Genomic DNA, 24,017 nt, shown 5'->3' on the forward strand with positions numbered 1-24,017 from the left:
CGAGAAGGCTAGCACTATTCCTGGAATCGGGACTCGAGCCTGTCATGGTGACGTTGGTTGATGCTCAATCCGCGCGATCATTTCAAACAGGGAATGTTAACAGGACTGGAACGAGACTGCAAGAGGCGCCATCACATTACGTAAAAGCGAACATAGAAAACAAACACTACCGCCCTCTGTCATGCTCACGCAAAGCCACGCAAAGCTGAGAACAGGTCTAAAATAAATTATTTATATTTCGCTGAGGCAGCGGCTTTTGCCAGTATCTGCGCGTGGCAGCGAGCGGCAAAAGCCTGGCAACGAAAATGCCAGGGCGGTAAATACCAGTATCTGCGTGTTTCCAATTTTTTCAGGAGCATCAAAAAACCGGTTTACCACAACACAGCAACAGATAGAATGAAAATTTGTCTATATTTTGTATCTGCACTATCATCCGGTTATTTTCATATGCTTTACCGATCATCAATATGCCTTATCTGCAGGATTCACTTGCTCGAACAAGGCAATGTCGGGGGCATTTATCGTTGCCACTTGGTTTCCACGTGATAATAATGTTTTACAGACATGCTATTAAATTTTTATGGAAAGTTTAATATATTTTTATGGATATTTATTATTTCATTCATTTTATTTATTAAATTTCGGGGTCAACCTAATACACAGTCATATGACACTTTTCGACTTTTTGTTTTCTTTGCATCTCCAAATCTCGGGTTCTAACCATCAGAATCTTAAAAACTACCCACCGTTAGACTTGTCTTGACCTCCCCTGACCAGCTAAAGGGTTTAAGGGTGCTTACCCCCATCCCCCTTCATCCCCATATTGATACTATTTCGATAATAAAATTTTTAGCATGCATCCTCTGGCCTTAAAAATATGTTTCAAATTGTCTAAAACTCCTTCTAAACTAACACCCCATCCCTTCTTTCAAACCGAAACAGACCAAATATTTAAAAAAGCACATTAAATACAAAATCCGAGAGCTTTAAAATGTTTTTCTTTTTTTAAGGGGGTTGACGTATAGCAACTTAGGGATGGAGGGTAAGCACCCGCAAACCCTTTAGCTGGTCAGGGGAGATCGAGACGAGTCCAACGGTGGGTAGTTTTCGCTATTCTGATGTTTAGAACCCGAGATTTAGAGTTGCAAAAGTAACATCATGCGCGCCTGGGCATGAGTTACTAGTTGGCTGTATTATTGTTCTGGTTATTCTATTCACCCAAAAGATGGCTTCCTATGTTTGTAATGATGTAAAATTTTGTCAGGACGTCGGTCATCCCGAACAAAAACGATTTCGAGCGAAATCGTGTTTGGCAACGAAATGCAGATACTGGTATTTACCGCCCTGGCATTTTCGTTGCCAGGCTTTTGCCGCTCGCTGCCACGCGCAGATACTGGCAATAGCCGCTGCCTCAGCGATTTGTTAACTTCACATTTACATGGCGTCTATTCAAGTCCTGCTAAGAATGAAAAGTGAGGTGATGCGTTAAAACCGGTTGTTTTCTCTGCAGAAATTTTTATTTTTAAAATTTTCTTGAAATTTATTAATTGAATTTTACTATGCTTCATGATTCACCAATTTTTCATGGGATGTTAATCAATGAGAAATTTAAATTACATTTTAATTACATGGGGCCTTCTTCGGCTTTCCATTTTATAAATATCAGCCATGGAATTACACTAATGCAAGCCATGAACTTTTAAAACTTCTAACCCATTTTGCTGTCAATGACTGATTATCATTTAAAAAATATGAAAATATTTTAAACATTCAAAATTCAAAGCAACATTACATATTTTATTTCCATAAAAATACCGGTTCGATTGATAATCACCACATGAATTACTTTTCCGGAATGCGCATGCGTGCATCATAATATTGTGATTTGTAATGTGGAGTGTGTATCGTGTGTGTGTGTATCATACTAGTCACGTGAATTTTAGTACATAATCATTTCATCTTTATTGGTAAACCTTCTTATGTACTCAAAAGTTGTCATTCGATATGATCGTGAGAGTAGGGGTCTAACAGGAGGATAAATGAGATGTCATTTTGACTGGTTCGTCTTGATGGTCTTGTGACGCAAATTTTAACATTCAGTCAACGAGAAATTCCCATTTAAAACTTGTTATACACACGAAAATGAGTGGGCCAAACCTGAGCAAATCGAGGAACAGCTACCAGAGTATTGGCACCACAAGGGAGCCGATTTGGACGCAAGTGTCGAGTGACCCGTCCGAGAACGCCGGTACAGCAAGTAGTAGTCCACCTAAATTGAATCCCGATAACGTCTCCAATGTCGCTCAGCAGGTATGTAAATTAAATAAAACATTTCAGCCAGCCTCCGTGCTTCACGGATTTTTATTTCAGAATGGGGAAGTTGGCGGCAACCACTTTGGCATCAACACCGCAACAGCGGCTCTATTCATCGCCGGTGAAATGGCCGGGAGTGGAGTGCTTGCTCTACCAAGGGCTCTCGTCGACTCAGGTATGAAAATATAAAATACATAAATTAATAAAAATTAAATTTTTCTTTAAGGATGGATCGGGCCAGTTTTGCTTGTGCTCATGAGTCTGGTCGCTTGCTATGGTGGCTCGAGGCTTGGCAAATGTTGGACCATATTGGAGGAGAGGTACCCTGAAATTTATCCCAAGCACCTTCAGACGCGCAATCCCTACGCTTGCATTGCTCACAGGGCTCTTGGAGATTGGGGAAGGTGAGTTTATTGATTTTTACGATCGGTCTTTTTGAAAAATTACTTTATCAATTGGCTGTGTCAAACAAAAATAAACGTGTTTGTTCTACTCAAAGAGATTAAACATCAGCGTCCTAACAAGGAGGCTTTTTATTGCTTAACATTATTTATTTTTCTTTGTTGGGTCAGACTATTTCACATTATGGACACTTAGCTTTTTAACTAAAACATTTTTACTGCAATGCTATCGAGTTAGATGTTAGAAAACCAAACAAAAAACACCGTTTTGTGATGATCAACCTCTTATATTTGTAAACGTATAAAATTAAATCCGTTCAAAATCTGTTGTCTAGTACATTTAGAAGCAATCGTCTATCAATATTTTCAAGTATCGCCAGGAACAGAATTTTAACAAAAATAGACCGCTAAAAAGTGAAATTATATGGGAAAATCATCTTGGTGCTGTAAAAAATTTTGCACAGCTCAACAAACACCTAAATTTTCATTGTCAAATTGATTGTTGCCCTTTTCTTGCCACATATAAATTTGAGTTTTTGAGCTATGCGCAATTTTTACAGCACTACGACGAAATATGGCCTTTCTCAAACAGGAAAAGAAGTTTTGTTTACAAAAACGTCTTCCTGACTAGGAACATTATGAAGTCCTTAATTGGCAAAAAGATTAGATCAAAATAGCCATGCAAAGATATCAGATTTGACTGTTAGGGAGTAACAGTGCTCGAAATGAATTAAAACAACCTTATTGAATTTCAGATCGGAATGAACTCCAAATAGAATTTGGAAGCAAGTAGTGTTCGTTAAATCATGATTATGCTTTAAATTTTGACTCTCCTTTTTGAGACCAATTGAATGATTTACATTTTGGATAAATCTTTCATTTCCTCTTTTAGTCGGGAAAGTCGGGTATTAATTAATTTTGGCATCAACCTAATATATTTCAGAACTATTAAAAAGTATTGCTTGAGAATTTCATTTTCAGTCGAATTGTGTCGGCCTGCGTCCAAATCACACTATTTGGAGCTGGCACAGTCTACCTGATTTTGGCGGCCGAGCTACTTGATGACCTACTGAAGGGCCTCATCCCCATCGGACCATGCACCTGGGTGCTGATCCTTGCAGCCTTCCTACTGCCAGCCATGTGGCTGGGTTCACCTAAGGATTTTTGGTACACTGTCCATCTGACCCCTGTAAGCTCCCAAATCTGATCAAGGCTGTGTGTGCAGGGGCGTAGCGGTCGGTGCTCTTTTGACCACGGCCTTCTCGTGCCTCTTCATGTTCACGCAAATCATGATTGACGGCATGCAGTTCTCTATCCACCGCAACACCAGGCAGCACACCTTCGCCAACTTCTTCATGGCCTATGGAACCATCGCCTTTTCTTTCGGGGGCGCCTCCACCTTCCCCACCATACAGAATGACATGCTGGACAGAAGCAGATTTCCTTTCAGCGTGGCCGTTGGATTTATTCGTAAGAGTTAAATGCACACTACTCTTTAAGAAATATAATCAGATTTTGCCAAATGAGGCAATGATAAATATTTTTTAATTACGAGGATCAATAACTAGCTGCTGAATGTCATAGATGGGAAAGGTGGTTAGTTAATTGACTTGAAATACTTGAATAGATCAATGTACTGGGAGGCACACTTGCGTCAACTCGCCACTTGATGGTTTTCGCACCTTTCCAGCGGCTTTAGGGACATGGCACTTCAAACTTCAATATAAAAAAACCTTGGTGTGGGGAGGCAAAAAGATGGCTACATTGAGCCCAAACTCCTCTGCAGCCTCTCGGCAGTGTTATTGGGACCCGATGAGCTAGCCCACGGGATGTGCTGAGCAGAGGTTTTAAAATAATCTAGCTTTTGAACAGACATGCAGTGCTTGCCATTATATTATAACGAGATACTTAAAATCCTTATCTAATTTTTTACGATTGAAATTTTTCAACAGCCCGTTTTTTATACCAGCCTGTTGGCTCGCATTGTTAAGGCACTCTCAGGAGTGTCAAAGCAATGTGAGGTATTTGAGCAGTTGGGAGATCTAATACTGGCTATTCAATGTCAGAGATGGCAAAAAGTGGTTAGTTTAGTGACTCGAAATGCTCAAATTGCTCAACGGGCTGGGAGGCGCACCGGCGCCGACTCGCTACTTGCTGGTTTGCACCTTTCCAGCATGCGTGATTTGGCTTCACGGGACGAATGTCTAGCGTTTCAATGCAGTCCTCGGTGCGGAGGCAAGTGGCCCTTGAGTGGGCTGGGTCCCTGTGCGGCCTGGTACGCCCATGTTATCCGTTCGCGGTGTTATTGGGACCCGGGTTTCAGCATTCGTGCTAGTGCAGTGCGCGCCCTTCCCGGTCCTCCGGTCCTCGGACAGGGATAAAAAGAGCAAAAAAACAGGTTTTTCTTCAGCTTTTCGCATGATGATTTTATCCTGAATCTTTTATTAATTTAAACCATTATATTACAGTAATAATGGTTTTATACCTACCGGTGGCGATTGGAGGGATGCTTGTTTATGGGGAAACTGTCTCCCCAAACATAGCCCTTACCTTAGGAGACAGCTGGCTGGTGGACGCTGCCAATCTTCTGATGGCTTGCCACCTGATTTTGGCATTTCTGATCGTCACGAATCCAGTTAGCCAGGAGCTGGAACATATCATGAACGTCCCTCACGGTAAGATTTTATCCTTTTCTCTTGCATCTCATTGAAGAAAAATTGATCTTTTGAATGTTATGTTTGATGTTTGCTCTGAATGCTAATTGGAAACTGGCTGAATCAATCGTCTCAAAAGAAAAACAAAATTAAAATTGGCCAGATGTGTTTTAGCTCATTCACAATTTCAGGGCATTTTCATTCCTATTTCAGTTTCAATCCTGCCTGATTTTGGTTTAAAATACTTCATTTTAGAATCCGTCTTGAATGCACAAGAGCACGGTATAATCCTAGATTGTAGTGAAAGCGCGCAACATTAGTAAATGTTCATTTGCGTCATTAGGGCGTCATGATCTATTTACAACCATAAACGTAAAAACACGGGATTCACGGAAGTGGCCACTTTCCTGATGATATCAATTTAACCAAATTTGTTTTTTTAAAGCTGACATCTTTCTTGGTATTAATAAGCAGGATAATGTTGAAATTATCTGCATATTCATCAATCTAGATCATGTTATCTCAAGCGTAATTGTAATTTTCAGAATTTGGACGTCAGAGGCTGTGGTTGCGATCAAGTTTGATTCTAGGAATGGTTCTCATGGCTGAGAGCATTCCTCAGTTTGGGAAAATCTTGTCACTGGTGGGCGGATCCACCATAACTCTGCTAACCTTTGTACTTCCGCCGCTGTGCTACATGAAGCTGTGCGATCAAATTGGACCTTGGCCTCAGTTGAGGTATGTTGCAATCGTCGTCATCCGCAATCTCTTCATTACCTCATATTATTTCAGACCGATTCCTATCCATGAACGCGTCTTCATATACGAGATGATCGGCCTGGGGATATTCGGAGGCACAGTCGCCACCTACAACTCCCTCGTCTCGATTTTCTCTCCAAACTCCTTCTCTCGCCCTTGCTACTTTAACTGGTGGTGATACTATTGTAATTTGTTGTTGGCCTTTTGCGCAAGTCTAAATTTGAAGTTAAGTTTCACTATGGTTTTGATAGCTGCTAGAACGTATCTTAAAACTGGGAAATCAAAATATGACTGACAGACTGACTGAATGCCGTTAAATTTTCGTGCTTTTTTCAAGTTGAGGATTTGTTGTCTACTGAATTCATTTGCGTCCATGAGTATAATTCAGGTGCCTCCAAATCAAAACTGGTGATTTAAAACTTATTCACAGAGCAGCGTTTTTCAATTTTTTTTCGTGATGAAAATTAAAAGATGGACACGCTTGCTCTTAATCACCAGTAAGAATAGAAGCCATTATTGCGAGAATAATAATCTATTAGCAGATGGCGCCCCTGTCTAGTTGTATGCTTAGAGCGACGTCATGTTGATTAATCTATGAAAAAGTTTTATAATACTTATTGGAATGGGACCAACCGACAGAAAAACATCAACGCTTTGCCATGTTCTAAAATATTTGTAACGCTTGAAAACATTTAAATGCAAATTTTGTATAAATCTATACAATGAAGTATGCTATAATTATAGCTCCAAGAAAATGTTTCTTTGGAATTAATTTTAGATTTCTCGGAAAGTCAGTGTTTGTCATCGGATAGCACACAAGCTTTGCATCCAATTTTCCTGAAAAATTGGATGAGCTAATTCGTACATTTGGCTTTAGCTCTCTATCCTAAATTATTGGGGAATGCAATATCAAAAAGTTAATATATCTAGTTTTTTAACATCTATACTCTTAAATAAAAACTGTTTGGTCAATCACGTTGAAATATTTTGGACAATTTAAGGATAAGAAATCGAAGCAAAAGTGCCTAAAACTTGTTGCGCGCGATGGTGAAATATGTTTACGCCTCTAAACACAAAAAATCACTTCTGATGGCAGCTTTTTATTTTGTTGATCTTTGAAGTTCTCTTTATATTTTATCTCTTTCATAAAGAGTGATTTTGCTACCTGTGACCCATTACTCCACTGAACGTTTTAATTTTGCTTGAAAATCCTAATCCAAACATTAGAATGCTTTTCCCACAAATCAAAATTATTTTTGCGTGTAACATGCAAGCACAAACTTCTCTGTATCAGTGAATGCGCAAAAGGCCAATCAAGTCGAGTGCCATCTATACACAAATGTATCCCCGTGTATGTACTTGTCTTTTTGCTTCTCATAAGTGATCTTAACTTGCAATAATATCTTGCTAGTCTCTTTTGTGTTGGTAAAAGATTTCGCGACCTTTGAAAGGTCACTAAAAATTATATTTTTTGAACCAAATCTGCATAAGTGATTGCTGGTGTCAAATGTTATAACATGGAATTTCATCATTTGAATCATCTCACTTCATTCTTTACGTTAATAAGAATTCACACAACGTAATAAGCTGTACATTCCAATACTGAGATATTGCAAAATCAACTTTGACCACTATTGTGCTCAAATTTATTTATTAAATCGCTGCAGCATACCCTGCATGCCGGACAAAAATGTTTGCGTTTTACTTAATTTAACTCCTTATTTAGAGCATTATAATGAGCATCAATTCAGACGAAACAAATAAACACAAATGATTGTTGCTTCGCTCTTGGCAAATGTTTTGAAGGCCTTCTAGTTAAGATAACTGTATTCTTTCTGAAAGGTTTTCCAAATGGATTAAAATGAACGTCTTCCGCGACTCCTGTCTTTCTTCGAACTGCGGTGATAATTATTTGACGTTCCTGATGCTGAGAAAATGTTTTGAAAAATTTATGAAGGCCAATACAGCAATTCAAGAAAGCCTGTTTCGCAACCGAATATGCTTCAAGAAAAAATTCAACAAGTATTTCTTCATCACACTCAGAGTCAAATGCGATGCAAAATAAATGTGCGCTCCACCTGCATGGCAGTTTGTGCGCTCCAAGTCCCCTTGAAGGCAGAATTACAGCAGAGCAGCGCTTAAATACTAAACGCGGAATTATTTTCCATGGTGAGAATCACTAATGATCCAGAATTCAACTCTGAAAATTTCTACTCCTTTGGATTTTTATTCCCTGCCTTCTAACGGAATCTCTTCAATGACGGAAAAATCATTATGTGTGCGACGTTAAAAGTATAATATATTATATATATATATATATATATATATATATATATATATATATATATATATATATAGCTGGATAGAAACGAGGCAAAATAAATTTCCATTTATTACGCAGCAACTTACGGGCAGGATTTATGTGGAACCTCCTCTAATCACTCAGGCAAAACATTTTCAAATCGAACAGTTACAGCGACCTGTTTGCGACGCATTAATGCCCTGCTGAAAAATAGGAATGAGCGTTCATACCTAAAAATAACAATAAACGAGAGGGGGAACCAAACATTTTCAGCCTGCTGTCAATTGAGTTTTTAAACAGGGGTTTCCCAAACACAAAATAAAATATATTTTAACTCCGATATCAGGACGGCCTGCTTTACGTAGATAAACATGGAAATGGAGGGGTAATTACAAAATGCTTTTGCTCAGCGACTTAGCAAAGATATAAAAAGCTCAAAATTTGTATTATAAATGAGAAGCCAGTGATATGTGGGTGTATTTTGTATTTATATATTGTATTAAGATTTCTTTTGAAAATTAGGTCCTTATTCTCTTACGATAATAATCTTCAAGAAATGTGATGCTCCTTTAAATTAATGGCAACAATGAAAGATATTTCACATACATGTGAATTAGGATCAAACAAATCGTATCAAAAAAGTAGAAAAATTCAATAAAGTTTTAACGCGTGAATCTCACAGCCGTGATCATCCTCCTCTACTAGAAAAAAGTCTGAGCTATTCCCTCCTTTGATTTTTTCACGTCTTTTTTAATATTCTCTCCGCTTTAAAGCCTTTAAAGCAATTTTCTCGCTTGTAAACTATTTAATATTGAATTTCATGCTCAACGGTCCAAAACCGTGCAGAGGATATAGCATTTTATTCAATATTATTTGTGCCCATCAGCACCCTCGATGTTTTTCCTTCCCCATTGAATGGACCGAACAACATTATAGGCGCAGCAGGTGGCGCAGACCTTTCTGCCGCAGGTTTTTATGAATCGCATTATGAGCAGGCGTCTGGCGCTTTTCTGTTATTACGCGCTCGGACCTTTGAGTTCTGCACGAAAGGTGATCGCTTCTGCTCGAATTTCCAGAAAAGCAATAAATCAATCAAGAAAAAAAAACGCGCGCGCGAGAGAGAGAGAGAGAAAACAATATAATTTGGACACTGCAAGAGCAGAGAGGCAGCAGGGGAACCTTGAAATTCACATCTGCCCGCCGCCTTTGTTGTATTTGCCCAGGCGAGTGTGTGGTGAAAAGGACCCTGAGGAGCTGCGACTGAGAGTCGAAATGGACCGAATGATCGCAGAGAGCGTGAGTGAGTGAGAAAGAGAGATAGATGCGCCTGCCGCTGGCCGAGGAGGGGCGCAACAACAACACACACGGACACTAGGCACTAACACATACTCACTCTGCCTTGGCTCTTCAGCAGGAGCAGTTGACAGAAAACGTGCATGCGCCGACAGACAGCCAGAGCACCTTCGGCTCAACCCTGGTTTAACAAGACGCAACCACTCCAAAAAACAATTGGGCCCCGGCTGTCTTGGAACTTGTTTTTTTCCTTCTTTCAGGTATTATATTTTTAGAGCACCACGCAGTTTGGGATTATGATCCTAGACTATATAACCCTTCCAAACATGCTCTCGTGCCGTGTTTTTGTTGTTTGATTGTTTACATCACCCTTAAGCCATGCTCATTGTCCAGAGAGCATTCCTAGGCTCAATTCAAAGCGCTGCTCCTCTGCACCCCTTTGGCTTCTTGAATGAAAGTCCTCGGCGGAGCTGCATGTGATATTGGGAAATACGTAAATTTACGATAAGATTATTCTGTATAGACAGTCTAATTGTGGGAAGGTGATCGAGTTTTGAAAATGCGTATCGCGCCAGAGATGTTTGCTAACCTTTGAATGATCACGTCAGTTGAATGAACCACTCTCGCGCGCGCGACACTGGATTTTAAGCGGCCGGTATCGTTAAAAAGTGGCGAGACGTGTGTGTCAAGGCCTAAAACCTTGCACCTTTAAATATTTTTATAGGAGTCAAGCGCAAAAAAAAAGAATTTTTCGAGTGCGCACGGCAACGTGTTTTCTGTTTAATGAGAGCCTGCGCTATTTGGCTTTTAGGCGGTGTATAAATCAAAATAGTGTTTTCATAGTCGCTTTAGATAACGTTTTTAGTTTCATTATCAAATGTACAGTAAATATTTCAAATCGAATACTTGATATTACACAATGCCTAGCAGTGGCAACTAGATAACTGACTAAAAATATAAAGACTGAAACAAAAGCAAGCAGCCGGCATTGTTCCTGCTGGCCGTGCAGTTAGAGGGTTGTCTATATATATTATTAAAGAGTGGATTTGCTCCGCACCATCAAACGCAGTGCCAATCAATTCTCATGGAGCACCACGAGGTATTTTTTAATTGTTACTGCCCCTCACTCAGAAAACCGAATATACTCTCCTCAGACTGAATTTCCTGTTCAAAATTTGCGTCGCCTCACATCTCTCATTGTTTTTGCGGCCGCTCAAAAATTGCAGAGTCACATTCGTTCAATCTTCTCGCGCGAGAAGATATTGCTTTTGCACAAGGCGGAAAAAGAAAACACCCCACCTTGTTAGTTTTTGCGAACCAGTAACAGATACCAGCAATTAAGCTATCGAATGGGCTTGTTAATTTTACCGTCCAGCACTTAAGCCTGTTTTTCTTTGCCTTCCATATTAGGTGTTATAATACCCCTCAAATTTAAAATTCGAATAAACAGACGTTAGAAAATAGGGAAAACTTGAAAATATAAAGCTCGTTTTTGACAAATTTGCCCAAAAACCAACCAAAATACAACAATCTTTCGTTCTCTCCGCATCCGCACTGGCTATATTCATCATTTTTCCCCATAGTTTTGTGAAAATAGTATACGGTTGACAATAATGAAAAACATATATCGGTCATTTTTGGCTGTATAGCAAGTATAGTATTATGGTATGATGAATCAACAGTTCGTGACATTGACATTGAGAAAAAAATTAATTAAACAGAGCTAAATTATCATAAATGGACAAAGAAAAATACCTAGAAAAAATGACTCGGCCTGGCCATGTTCATGCGCTTGATTTCTCTTGTCGCGATCTATATGGATATGTCCAACGGTGTGTGCGCGTGAGAATTCATTTTTGGAAGAAAAATCACAATTTCTCTCTCTCTCTCTTTGCTTAAAAAACTGCAAAAACGTTGAAGCCGTGTTTGTTTGTTTGTTGGGAACTTCAACGACAGCTTTGGTAAAAGTTAAGCTTGGACTAATTTTTTTCGTGATGACCCAAATTTCTCGAAAATTTAATCGGTGTTTGCCAATTCACTTGATTTTGATTCCTCTCGTTGCGATTTATCCAGTTGTGTGCGAATTAAGAGCTAAACTTACCTTCTGTCGAAATAAATCATGATTTCTAATATGGGGAGTGTGCTCGCCGCTTGATTAATATGCAAACTTTGGAGCCGATTTTATCAAATAATAAATGGCGTAACCTTAAAAATTTGAGCTCGTTCACAATTCACTCAAGCGGATTTCTGAATGACAGAGATTCGCCCATCGGTTTGATTATAGGGACACCTAATTTTATTGCAGAAAATTATCTGGTATACGTTCGAGCAAAAATAGAAGCATGAAATTATCTCCTCTATTCGACGCGTGACTCTCGGTGTTTTTTTTTTTTTTTTACTTTCATCAAGGACAGAGAGACACGAACAGAAAAGATGCGAGATTTATCAAATGAGATTACCGAGAACAGTTTAACCTGAAAACTATCGAATGATAAAAATGTCCAAGAGCTTTTATAGTTTAAGAAATTTTCACATGTGAGAACGGATTTCCAAAACTGAAAATTAAAACATTTTGTCCGAAAAATAGCCTCATAATAAGCGTCTATCATTCAGTAGTAAATTATAAGCTAGTTAAGTAATACTCGTAATTCAAACGGGTTTATCGTGTTCATCAATGGCATAGGATATTTTTCTTATTAATTACACGGTTCTCGCAGGTGGGAATGGGAATCAATTTAACGCGAGTCGTTCCTAAACAGCTTTTACATGTGCCACGAGTGTGAATGAAGATAAAATTTCAAGGTAAGAAAACTCACTTTTTCTAACTCCTAACCTGATTTGTTCAAAACGTGACTTCGATCTTTAGAGGTCGAAAATCCAACGGTTGAATTTCACTTTTGAACAAAAAAGTATATATGTATAAACGAATCGATTGGAAAGTGCAGCGCCGGCACGAGCCACCGGTTTTATTTTATTCTCATTCCTGTCTCGTGTGCAGTCGTCCTCCTCGGCAACATCCGTGCCCTGGCTGCAACAAAGTGTGCACTTTAAAAATTGTCGCTCATCAATTCCATCCGCAGCACAGGTAAAAGGCGCTTTGTTTTCATCTTTGGCAAAACGATTTATTATTATAACTTTTGAAATTTCACTCTGTGCTGCACACTTTTACTATTACATATCATTCTGTGAATGGGAACGTACCTTAAATTTAATATACGGTATATTGTAAGGAAATTTAGGGAATTGGGGCGATGTGGAGGCAGCAAAGGAAAATAATTGCTTTTGAAAATTCTGGTCGCGCCCCCGGCCGTCCCTGGGAAAACACGTACGCACGTATATACATATGTTCCGTTCCGGTGCGGCGTCTGGTGCATAAAAACAGTTGGAAAAATGCACTGCCGCTCGTCCACCACCATAAAAATATTTGTAGCGCGAGAGGAGAACTTGAAGTATAGTGAAGAAGGTCGCGGGTGCATTCCGATTTCGAACGCTTCTCGTGATTATTGTTATTACGCCCCGTTTTTCCGGCCAAATTAGCCGTTTAAGGTGGAAAAATTGGTGTGACCTCGCGCGACCAGCGCCAACCAATCAAGTGGCCGTGCATCCGCGCCAGACTCTGCTCTCAACATTGGATTAACGAGTTATATAGAAACCGCGTTAAAAATAAAAGAGCCGCACGCGTAATCGGCCTGCAATGAGAGACAATACACACACCTTGAGGACGCGACCTTTCGGCGTGCAACAGGTTTTTTCTCGTGCATGTGTTTGGTCTCCGTGCGACGATTCATGTATTCGTTCCATCATCTGCAGAAAACGGCGAATCCCAGAGCAAAAGCCGAAATCGGTGCGCATGAGAAAAGGCTTTTTCGCAACTTTTCTATCATGCCTTTCTCAGCTCGTCGTGTGAACCATTCATTTAGTCTTCTTTTCTATGTGGATATACACCGCAGAAAACAGGAGTTTATCATCCTGGGAACCGTTCATGTGCATTTCCCAAGGACTAATTTATCTATTTGCACTCCTGGCCTTGAACTAAGAATTTCAAAAAGAGATTTTGCCTCGTTTGAACGTTTTTCTTTTTAAGTCAATAGAATAATTAAGTTTTTGTCGAAAAAAATTAATCGAAAATCTGAGATTTTTCTTTAAAGCTTTGTATGGAATATAATTTTTTCTATGAAATGAAATATAATTATTTTATTTTAGCCATAATACACTAAATAAAGGTCTTAGGGTCCAAATTTTCAACAGCTTAAATTGCAGAATAGATAACACTTTAACCATCCAGCAAAAACATTTTGGGAATTAATTATAATTACACTAGTCGTCTTCAACCAGGTATTGCGTAGTAAGTCAAGTATTGCTAAACAAAATAAGTACATGAACGTTCGAATTTTATTCTTCCTTTGCTGAGCTCATGTGCGTCGAAAGTTCCTTTTCGAGCCCGGAGAAAATGAATTGATGATGTCTAAAGTGTGCCATCAGCGACTTGGACTTAAATCAATGCAGAGATTTTTCAACTCACGAGAGACATTTACTGCATGAACTTTTATCCCAACGTGTATGTGCAAAAGGAGCGAGAGACAGCGATCTTTTTACGATTGATATACCTTTGAAAGTTTTCCGCTGTCTGCGGCGTGGAGCTCATTCACGTTTAACGCCTAAATAAAGACGCCCACGCTACTTCTTAATTCCGGTTGAACGCTCGATTGCCTGAGGCTGCTCTTTTCCTCTCTCTTTGATTTATACCACTTGGGAAGCGATTGTACGATTTTTTTATTGCAGTAACAAAGTGGAAGCTTAAGTCTTCCTACATGAATTCAAATAGGTTAATTTTCAAACATTTAATATAGCAATTCCACATGAGACTGGGTAGAAATTGGATGGTTTTTTGTAACGGTGGAATTTTTTACTAAACCAAATCAAGGAGAAAGAGGTCGAAAAAAGTGGTCGGTTACCCCGTGTTTGGGTAATTCAATAATAATAAGAGTTCAATGTAGAGAGATCGAATGTAACTTTTTTTATACCAACGTGAAACTTTCACTTCCCACCCTATAACTTTTGATTCTCAACAACTTTTAAATTTAGAAAAAAGTTAGGTTAAAGGTCACCTCTTTCGACCTATTTTCGTAATTCCGATTTTCCAGTGTAATATAGATTTTTTCGAGTCGCTGGAACAAAATGTGAGCTGTGAAATTCTGCATAAGTTCATCAAATTTCATTGGTTTACTCACAGTATTTAGTTAAACTGCTATTCATGTTTGAAGTTTGAAATATGATTCCGCTTTTAGTCTGACCTTTTACGCCTGATATCGACAATTTGAATTCTGTGGTGTTTGACTTACTACGGCAAACTAACAGGATCTAAATGGAACCTTTTAGGGTCAGGTGAAACCTTCAGGGCCTGAACTTGACTTGACCCTGAGGGTCGCAACGTATATTTTTTAAATAAAACCAACTTTTGTGGGTTATTAATTATATTTAGTGGATTTCAGGCTAGCTTAACGATTTAATAGTCAGTTCCATATTATTTCTTGAAATTTGGACGAAATCTTCTATCATTTTAATATTTTAGCCCTTTTTTGAGTTTGAAAAACACGTCCAATGGATTTGCTCTTGAGAAATAACAAATCAAAATGTACGTAATTTGCAAATTAAAAAAAAAAATTCGGGGGCGTGCTCATGGAAAATTTTAATTGCACCTTAAATCCGCGGAAAAATTGAAATATTTAACATTTTTTTCCAACAAATTTTGATAGCCTAGCCAAATTATCAAACAGACGAATTTAAAAAAAATAAAGTGGAAATTCAGATGTTTGTGGAATATAATTATGAATTTTGAAAATACGACGAAATGCTTTTCAAAACTGTTGTGCAATTGAAAGCCTGAACATTAATTCAATCTCAGAACAAAGAGGTAAAATATCTGATTTTTTACATCTCTGCGATGATCCCCTGATAATGAATGAAGCTTCTTTTGTTAAAAGAGTGCCCTTAAAACCGATTTCTAAAAAAATAAACAAGGGGTATATACTTAGGAAAATTTACTGTTGGGCTAAATGACACTAAATCTTGCCCAAAAACGAATTTAATAAAAAAATCTAGCTTGTGTAAAAGTTGCATTATTTAATATCACGTAACCCGAGTCCATTATAAACCCTTTTAACGCTCGTCACTCTTGATTTGTTCGAAAAGAGCGCAAGAAGCTGTCTGAAAAACACGTGGCTGATCTCTCTGCACAGAAATAGACGCGAATATTTTTCTCTCGTCCAATGACGAGTGCAAAAGGGTTCGCTGGCAGCTGGAGGGCGAATCAACCTGGGCTCGGAGAGTGTTTTGTATCGAGTTAGTCGCAGCTGGGCGTTGAATCGCGTTGATTGTGATATCATTGGCATCGGGCAGCTCGATCTCGCTCGTTCATTGACTCCGCGAGCGCTCCTTCTGTCCGGTTGCAAGCTCCGCGTATATTTTACACACACACTTCGCAATTGTGCAGAAGCTTTGGCTAGCCGCGGCTTTGGCCGGGCACTCCTCCCAGCAGCTCCGATCACATCTCAGGTCCTGTTATAATGTCCAATTAAACCTCGTCGATGCGATTTCATTACACACGGCCACACGGCCAGTGCTGGCAACTGAGAAGAAGAACGTATTATATCATATTGCTTTTAGTTGGGCGTCCGCGCGAAACGGTTTTTTACCAGTGCTGGGATTTGCAGACACTGGCCAAGTGACAAAGTAACGGAATTCTCGCATATAATTAATCAAGAAAACCTGCTTGAACATTTGGCTAAACATAGAATGCAAGATAAATATTTTTCTCTCTCTTTTAAGCTGTAATAACAAAAATTATAATGCCTCTTAGTCTTAATAGATAAAAATTGAGGTTATTTGTTCAAATTACGCACAAAATACAGTCTCTAGAATTAATAATGCAAACTCTGCCGAAAAATTGGCAATGTAACAGCTAAACCTATAAAACGCTTATAAATTAATCTAAAAATAATCGAAAGCCTCACTCTATGATGAACCATGATACAAATAAAAAAATTAAAAAATTTTAACAGCAATGCAACAATGAAAAAATATACCCTCAGGCTTTTCTTCGTCACAAAAAATTAGTAATCCCACTATACCCATCCTTCGTCCCCACCCCCACAACACAGAAAAAAGCGTGTAAAATGAACTTAGGCTCTTTAATCCACAAGCTTAACGTTTCATTCTCCCTACGACCAGCAAACGCTACAGAAGGCGCTCTGCAACCACGTGCTGAGAAATATCAAGAAGGGTTTAAATTTGAATTATTCGTGCTTCAATAACAAAGTAAGTACAATAATTTAGCAATTTCAAGCTTCGTCTATTTTCTGGATGTTCACAAAAGAAAATCAAAATACTCTCTGCCAATTTTTTGTGTTATATTAATTTAAAATCTCCATAGTAAAACGTCATTAAATTTGCGTGTGTTTAGGGATGTATCAACACAATTAAATTTAAAGAGTTTTTCTATTCTTTGGAGTGTAATTTACACAGTTAAAATGAATTTTGTTTAATGAAATCTGATACCTTTTTTAATAAGCACTGATAGAGTTTTGAATTTATAATGGTCAAGTTTTCCTTAAAGCGTATCGAAACGACAAAAAAGAGGAAGATACAAAGAAAAGTAAAATGAAGAGAAATTTAATTAAAAACCAATGCAATTGGCACTAATTTCAAAAACATATATTATAAAAAAATGTAATAATTATAACATCTTTCATATAGCTCGTTTCGAGGTCAAATTCGGAAATGTGGAAAACCCTAAATTTCTATTTTTCCGGCTACTTTTTCTAAAAAAAACTGTTGGTTTTTGGCACAAAAAAACACCAATTTTTCCGCGTTTTCCTGAATTGGCACCGCCCATAAAGCTTATAACCTGGCAACAAACAGAGAGTTTGAACAGTTAAAAGAGCAATAAATAAATCAATTTGTTGTGAACAAGTGGTGCATTTTTGCGCATTGCAAAATTATTTTTGTATTTTCAAAGATGAATTTTTCAAGCTGACATAGCAAACAACTTAAAATCATTGCCCTGATTGCTAAAATTGCTGCTAAATGCTGACGCTTCTTTTGTTTTATTTCTACCCCTCCTCAGTCAGCAATCCAGAAACTTGAATATGGCATTGTCTTTCTTTAGTACAACAACATTTAGACTCAATGACTTGACCATGCCAGCAGCAAGTATGATAGCAAGCCGCACGCCAGCCAGCATGGAAGTGCGCGCAGTAACCGCCGCGTTCCGGCCCGGCTTGTAATATAATTCAGCCCCGAATTTACAGCTGAGCCGGCACTCCTGCGGTTACACGAATTAATAAATGTAGTAATGAACGTGAACACTGATGTTCACGATGTCTAGACTTTGCGGTATTCGCTCGATCGGCGGTGATGGAATGCGCACGTGAGCCGAAACAGGAGCACACTTCTGCTGCTTCGGCCTTAACCTTACGTGCAGCTGAAGATGCGATGAATCGCGCGCGCGACCTTCTTGTTTATCTCCTGTCGATCCGCGCCAAACTGATTCAGCTCTCGTCGAGAGTCTAAATTATTATTTTATTGTTACTGATTAGCTCCGCTTGATTAGTTTTTTGCAACTTGCGGCATTACAATCCTTTTGTAAGGCCGGCAATGGCGATGCGTAAATAAATTTTTAAAGTGTAATAAATTAGGCCTTCCAGGATGTGTGGACTAGGCTAATGCCCTCTTTAAGAGCCTGTTTGCCTTGTAAAATTAGAATACTTGTTTCTTGTTTGAAAAGAATGAGACAAAGAGGGATTGAAACGTTCTTTGTTGTTTTTTCAGCCGATGGAATAAAATGCCCGGAAAGTTTTTTTTTATTTTTGGGGGGAGGGGAAATTATAATTTTCTTTGGAATGTAAATTGAACCAGCACATGCATTTTATATTGAATTATTTATTTTCATGTATTTGCTTGACTCCACAAAAGCTAGATGATTTTTTAGAACACTTCCAAGGACAAGAAATTAAAAATGAACGAAAAGAAAACTGTGTCTTAATTTTTCCTATAATATTGACAGCTTTTGAAACAAGATATTTGTGATTTATTCGATTTTAGCTGACTAAAAATAGCAAAATTTTCAGCAAAAGCTGACGATCGAGGCACTTTAAAATTGTTCCTCTATAGCAAGCGATGTATGAAAAAACCGTCGTTTGATTTGGAAAACAGTTTTCAAATTCGCGTTCAAAATTAAAATATCTTCAGAGTAAAAGGAAAGGAATAAAGTCCTTGATTCGGTGACCGACCCAGCAACCAAACTCGCGTAAAACCTTTTGATGAGCTCAGCAGCAGACATTTACGCGACAGTTTACTCCGTGTATTTTTTACACGCGATTTGCAGATTGAAATTTCACGCGAACAGGACTCGCAAGTCCCGTGAGCGAAAAAAAGCAAATGATTCAGCCGCCGCCACTTTTGAGATTAGATTTCAGCAGCAGCTCCTGTGTGAGTGCTCGCGAGCTGTGTATATATGTGTTTGCTTGAATTTTGACCTTGACATTGACTCGCAAACTACGTGATAAGTGCAAGGCGAGCGCAGTTCTGAATGCGACACACAGATTGCCGGCCCAATCTGACGATGTTTTCAATTGCAGGAGAAGCGTCGAGCCATGCGTCTGATTGTAGCCTTCGTGTCCACGCTGCTGGCCGCCTTTTGGGAGCCTGTTAAGTACACCTGGCGACACCTGCTCATCTGGCTGCAGAAGATGATCACAGGTAAGACGGGGCGCATCTGATTGGACAACTGGAGCGAACAAAAGAACACGAATTGCCTTCCGAAATTGCTTTAGACACAGCCTTTACACTGATTTTTTCCACCTATGAATAGCTGCCGACATCAAATTTGCCTTGAAGCACAAGCAGACTTTGTTCGCGGTGCAGCGGGTGGCACTGCCGGGCCTGAAGGACATTCCCGGCCCCGTCGCTCTTCCCATCTTCGGCACACGGTGGATCTACAACAAATATTTTGGCCGCTACACCATCACCAAAATTCACGAAGCTTATCAAAGTTAGTTTGCCATTTCCTTCTTGTTTATCTCGATTGCCGTGAACGACCTTGGCTTTTAGTTTAATTTTGACTGATGTGTCATTTTCATTATGGCAAGTCCTTATCTGCAAAACTTCTTTACGCCTCTTCACGCTCTCATGACAGCAGAAGATTTATTTGATTAGTTTTCAATATCTAAACAAACGAAAATATTTCTCAGAACAGATTTTGTTAGCGCTGAGCAAATTTGCTTAGTTTGTTTGCGGACAAACACGAAATTTGCCTGCTCCAATGTCGATTTATTTTTATGTCGCATCTTTCTTCTCAGGCATGTTCAAGGAGTACGGTCAAGTGATCAAGGAGGAGGCATTCTTTAACTACCCCGTAATAAGCACTTGCTCAGCTCAGGACATTGAGAAGTTAATTAAATTTCCCTCAAAATTCCCCCTTCGGCCGCCAAACGGGATCGTCAGCAAGTACCGACAAAATACGCCTGGACGCTACAACGATGGCGGCCTGACTAACGAGTGAGTAATTCATTTTTCAAACGTTAAGCTCATTAGTGGAAGCCTATGGGAGAAAGAGAAACTTGAGACTGTTTTCCTTTGGTTTTGGTCAGGCAAGGAAAAGTTTGGCACCGTTTGCGCGAGTCCACCACGCACGATATGGTCAACACCCGCGTCATCCAGAACCTGATCGCCGATGTGAATTACATGGCAATCGACTACATTGCCGGAATAAACAAGCTGAGGGACCCAGACACCGGCAGAGTCCAAGACATCATTGAACTTAATAGAAAACTCGGCTTTGAGAGTAAGTACCGATTTTTACCTGGTCAAATTTGGCTGAATAGACCTGAAAAGATTTTTACTCTCAACTGCTACGTAAGAAGGCTACCGAGAATGTTAAATCAAATTTTAATCTCGTAAAATATTGATTTGAAAAAGCAAACAGCTAAATTAAGGCTGGTGTAGAAAGTAATCAACCATTTGATATAAACTTGCTTTTTTCTCTAAAAATTGATTTTCCGATTTAATCTATTTCAATTTTTAACAGTCTAGTCCTTCTGTAATTGGCACCCTTGTGGTGAAATTAGAATTTTTAGCATCATTTTAACATCCGAAAATTAAACTTACTAAATACACGATTTAAATTTAAGCTATTTAAGCGTCGTAATTTTTATTAAGATCATCTTTTTACTACTAAGATTTTGCTCCAATTCCCAAGGTTTTCTTTACGCCTGGCAGCTCCTAGTAGTTTAAAATAATATTTATTGTTCTCATTGGAGTCAATAAAATGTTTCGCCTTCCGCGAAAACTTTATGGCGCAAAATTAAATGGGTAATCGCTTTACGGCTCTGATACATGGGCGAATAGCCGGGTCGGCCGCTGGCTCTTCATCGCGAGACGAACGCGCAACAAGGGTTCCTATACATATATCGCAACAATTGACTGCACATGACCTGTCCAACGTGAGCACCGTTAGGCCTCTCGTCGGCGCCAATTTACATTAGTTAGAAGGCACGAGAGGTTAAGTTCACTTGCTCATTTGCATCAATTGCGCTTTTGCTCCCGCGGTCCGCGCATTAATTAAGCCCGACGAAGATTATTAACATTAACGTCACAGGCACCTGCTTGCTGGGGCTTGGCTGTCGCGTCGGCTTCCTCGAAGACGAGCTTAATCCCAGGGTGAAGCGGCTTTCGCAGGCGACTAACTGCCTTTTTGAAGCGCTCAATGAGGCCAACTACAACCTGCCCCTTTGGAGGTACTTCCCCAACAGCACATACAAAAAACTGGCCAAAGCCGAGGAAGATTTATATGAGTAGGTATTTCGATAACAATGAGTGACAAATATTAATGTGAAAATATTAGTGAAAAAATAATTAATAGTTTTTTGTAAGATATCGATCAATCATGAATTTCCATCTGATTTTGAGTTCAATATTTTAATAGAATTTCATACAATTGGAGATTTTAAAAATTTTGAATTTTTACAGAGACGTCAAAATTGGGTCACTGCAGAGGCCAGAGATGAATTTTTTCAAAGCAATTCGTTTAAATTTCTTACAAATCAGATAACTTTTTACTTCGGAAAATTATAATAAATTTCATATGCATTTAAATTGCGGTTTAACTTTTTCCATGTTTTTAAATTTTATTTTTCATTAATTGTTCAGTTGGCTATTTGTGTATCGAAAGTTAAAATTGCATTTTTTCCAGTACACAGCATGCGGTTTTTAAACTCGTATTTTTATATTCCTTGCAATTAAAACAAACAATTTCTCAAAACAGAGTTAATTTTAAATAATCAAGTGGCTGCAATCATTTGTATAATTTAAATTTTGCGCCCTTAAAAACTGCTTCATTCAGTTTTGTGGGAATAGATTTAAAAGCATTTCCAGTTGACAAAGATTTCGACTTTTAACCGTCCTTTTCGTTTTTCTCCTGCAGATTGGCTTCCGAGTACCTCGAGCCAGCGTTGCAGAGGATCGAGGAGAGCTACGAGCCGGAGGCGGCCCAGACCGTCCTTATCGGCATCCTAAAACGCAGCGACCTTGACGACAAAGACAAAAAGTCGAGCATCGTTGACTTTGTCTCGTCGGGAATGAATACGGTCAGTATCTCATTAATTTCAATCAGCCCCAAATATTTGTATTCGACCTTGGCCCGCATTTCTCTCCCACAGATAGGGAACACGCTCTCGCTGCTGCTGTACCTCATCGCCAAAAATCCGGACGCACAGACAAAGCTGTACGAGGAGATAAACAACCTGCTCGAGCCCGACGAACCTATCTCAGCCAAATATCTTAATTCGGCCAGATACCTCAAGGCGTGCGTCCACGAATATTTCAGGTTGGTTCCTTGTTGTCTCTTGTTACGCTTCATTAAAAAAAACATTTTACATTACAGACGACGTTTAAAAATTAATTTGTATCAGTTTTGAGGTACAAAAAAATACAAATTTTTCAATTTTGATCCATTAGCAAATGCCTAACTTTTTACTAGAGGAAAAGGAGTTTACATTTTTGGTTTTTAATCTGAAACCTTTTCAGAATATTGCCAACGGCTCCTCAAATAGCGAGAATCGTGGAAAGCGAAATGGTTTTGAGCGGATACCAAGTTCCTGAGTGGGTAAGAATCTTGTAATTTTTTTAATTTACGAGTATGTTGCTAATTTTTAATTAAAAAATTAAATCTTATGTATAAATCTCGCGTCATCATTTTTTATGACTTTCTTTAAACTGAAGATTGAAACTTAACATTTCGGTACAAAAAAAGTTTGAAATTATCATGTTTTTTAAATATAAATTATTTTAAATTTTATTTCAACAGCTTTAAATCATTTTCAAATTTGACCTGATTGCGGCATAATAAATTTTTTACAAAAAATTTCTTTGTTAACTAGACCATAAAAGCATTAATTAACTTTTTATACGATGAAATTTTCAGTCTGTAGTTCTGTGCCACACGAGTGCGGCTTGCAAAAACGAGAACTACTTCCACCAGGCTGACAAATTCATTCCCGAGAGGTGGATCGCGTCTGAAGTAGAGGCAAATCCTGATCTCAAGGTGCAATACCCTTTCCTCGTCAGCCCGTTCGGCTTCCAGAGAAGAATCTGCCCGGGCAAAAAGTTCACCGAGCAGATGCTGCACATCTTCCTAGCCACCGTGAGCACATTTCTAGTGATTATTTGGTCGAATTTAGTAAATGCCTTGTCTTGTTCAGGTTGTTCGTCAATTCGAAGTGCGGTGCGAGAAAGATTTGGAGCTGGAGTTCAAGTTCCTGTTGGCCCCGGCTGGCCAACTCACTATCGATTTTAAGGAGAGGATATAAAGTATTTTATAAACGAGAGTATTTTTAAAATGAAAGCGCACAAAAAACTTTTATCACTTTTAAGTTAGGGTAAAATATTTTGATTTGAGCTCTGTGGCAAAATGAGACGCGACGGAGGAACCTAAATGTGACAGTCCGTTGCTCTCTATTGACTCATAAATTGCTCAACAAGTTTTGTCATCTCTGTGACCGACTTTCGACATCAAGAACCTACACAGCCACAACATCGAATGACCCCACTGAATTATATTATGTTGAAAATGAGATGTATCAATTCTTTGCTTAATGCTCTTCTAAATTTCTTGATAAATTTACGATGTTGCATGGAGTAAGGAGCATGACTGATTCGCAACTAATAATTTTATATCCTCTGTACACTGTATTGTAAGCAACAAAATAAATTTCATAATTTATAACAACCAATGGATTT

The 24,017-nt window shown here is 38.8% G+C and overlaps 2 protein-coding genes across 6 annotated transcripts; both read left to right on the forward strand.

The window, feature by feature from the left end:
• Positions 1-1,904: 1,904 nt before the first annotated feature.
• LOC135947149 (uncharacterized) lies at positions 1,905-7,818 on the forward strand. Its single transcript, XM_065495788.1, has 8 exons — positions 1,905-2,310; positions 2,371-2,488; positions 2,540-2,717; positions 3,696-3,881; positions 3,940-4,184; positions 5,183-5,389; positions 5,914-6,106; positions 6,161-7,818. Exons 1-8 carry the CDS (start codon positions 2,143-2,145, stop codon positions 6,303-6,305), a joined length of 1,440 nt encoding a protein of 479 aa, XP_065351860.1. The 5' UTR covers positions 1,905-2,142; the 3' UTR covers positions 6,306-7,818.
• A 2,006-nt stretch (positions 7,819-9,824) lies between these two features.
• LOC135945811 (ecdysone 20-monooxygenase-like) lies at positions 9,825-24,006 on the forward strand. Of its 5 annotated transcripts, none has more exons than XM_065493695.1 (11): positions 9,825-9,982; positions 19,361-19,481; positions 19,594-19,773; positions 20,081-20,279; positions 20,372-20,565; positions 21,379-21,574; positions 22,204-22,366; positions 22,439-22,605; positions 22,806-22,884; positions 23,203-23,421; positions 23,480-24,006. In XM_065493695.1, exons 1-11 carry the CDS (start codon positions 9,866-9,868, stop codon positions 23,585-23,587), a joined length of 1,743 nt encoding a protein of 580 aa, XP_065349767.1. In that variant the 5' UTR covers positions 9,825-9,865; the 3' UTR covers positions 23,588-24,006. The 5 variants fall into 5 exon arrangements, with proteins under 5 accessions (XP_065349767.1, XP_065349768.1, XP_065349770.1 ...); XM_065493696.1 differs by lacking the exon at positions 9,825-9,982 and adding an exon at positions 10,767-10,821; XM_065493698.1 differs by lacking the exon at positions 9,825-9,982 and adding an exon at positions 12,460-12,524.
• The last annotated feature ends 11 nt before the right edge of the window (positions 24,007-24,017 follow it).

The sequence above is a fragment of the Cloeon dipterum genome, chromosome X (assembly GCF_949628265.1).
Source record: "Cloeon dipterum chromosome X, ieCloDipt1.1, whole genome shotgun sequence".
Taxonomy (NCBI): Eukaryota; Metazoa; Arthropoda; class Insecta; order Ephemeroptera; family Baetidae; genus Cloeon; species Cloeon dipterum.

Excerpts from the sequence above, each read along its gene's own strand:
- LOC135947149 (XM_065495788.1), top strand. The coding sequence starts at position 2,143 with ATGAGTGGGCCAAACCTGAGCAAATCGAGGAACAGCTACCAGAGTATT. Across the intron at positions 2,311-2,370 it reads TCTCCAATGTCGCTCAGCAG|AATGGGGAAGTTGGCGGCAA; the intron begins GTATGTAAATTA and ends TTTTTATTTCAG. Across the intron at positions 3,882-3,939 it reads GGTTCACCTAAGGATTTTTG|GGGCGTAGCGGTCGGTGCTC; the intron begins GTACACTGTCCA and ends CTGTGTGTGCAG.
- LOC135945811 (XM_065493695.1), top strand. The coding sequence starts at position 9,866 with ATGCGCCGACAGACAGCCAGAGCACCTTCGGCTCAACCCTGGTTTAAC. Across the intron at positions 21,575-22,203 it reads GCCGAGGAAGATTTATATGA|ATTGGCTTCCGAGTACCTCG; the intron begins GTAGGTATTTCG and ends TTTCTCCTGCAG. Across the intron at positions 22,606-22,805 it reads TGCGTCCACGAATATTTCAG|AATATTGCCAACGGCTCCTC; the intron begins GTTGGTTCCTTG and ends AAACCTTTTCAG.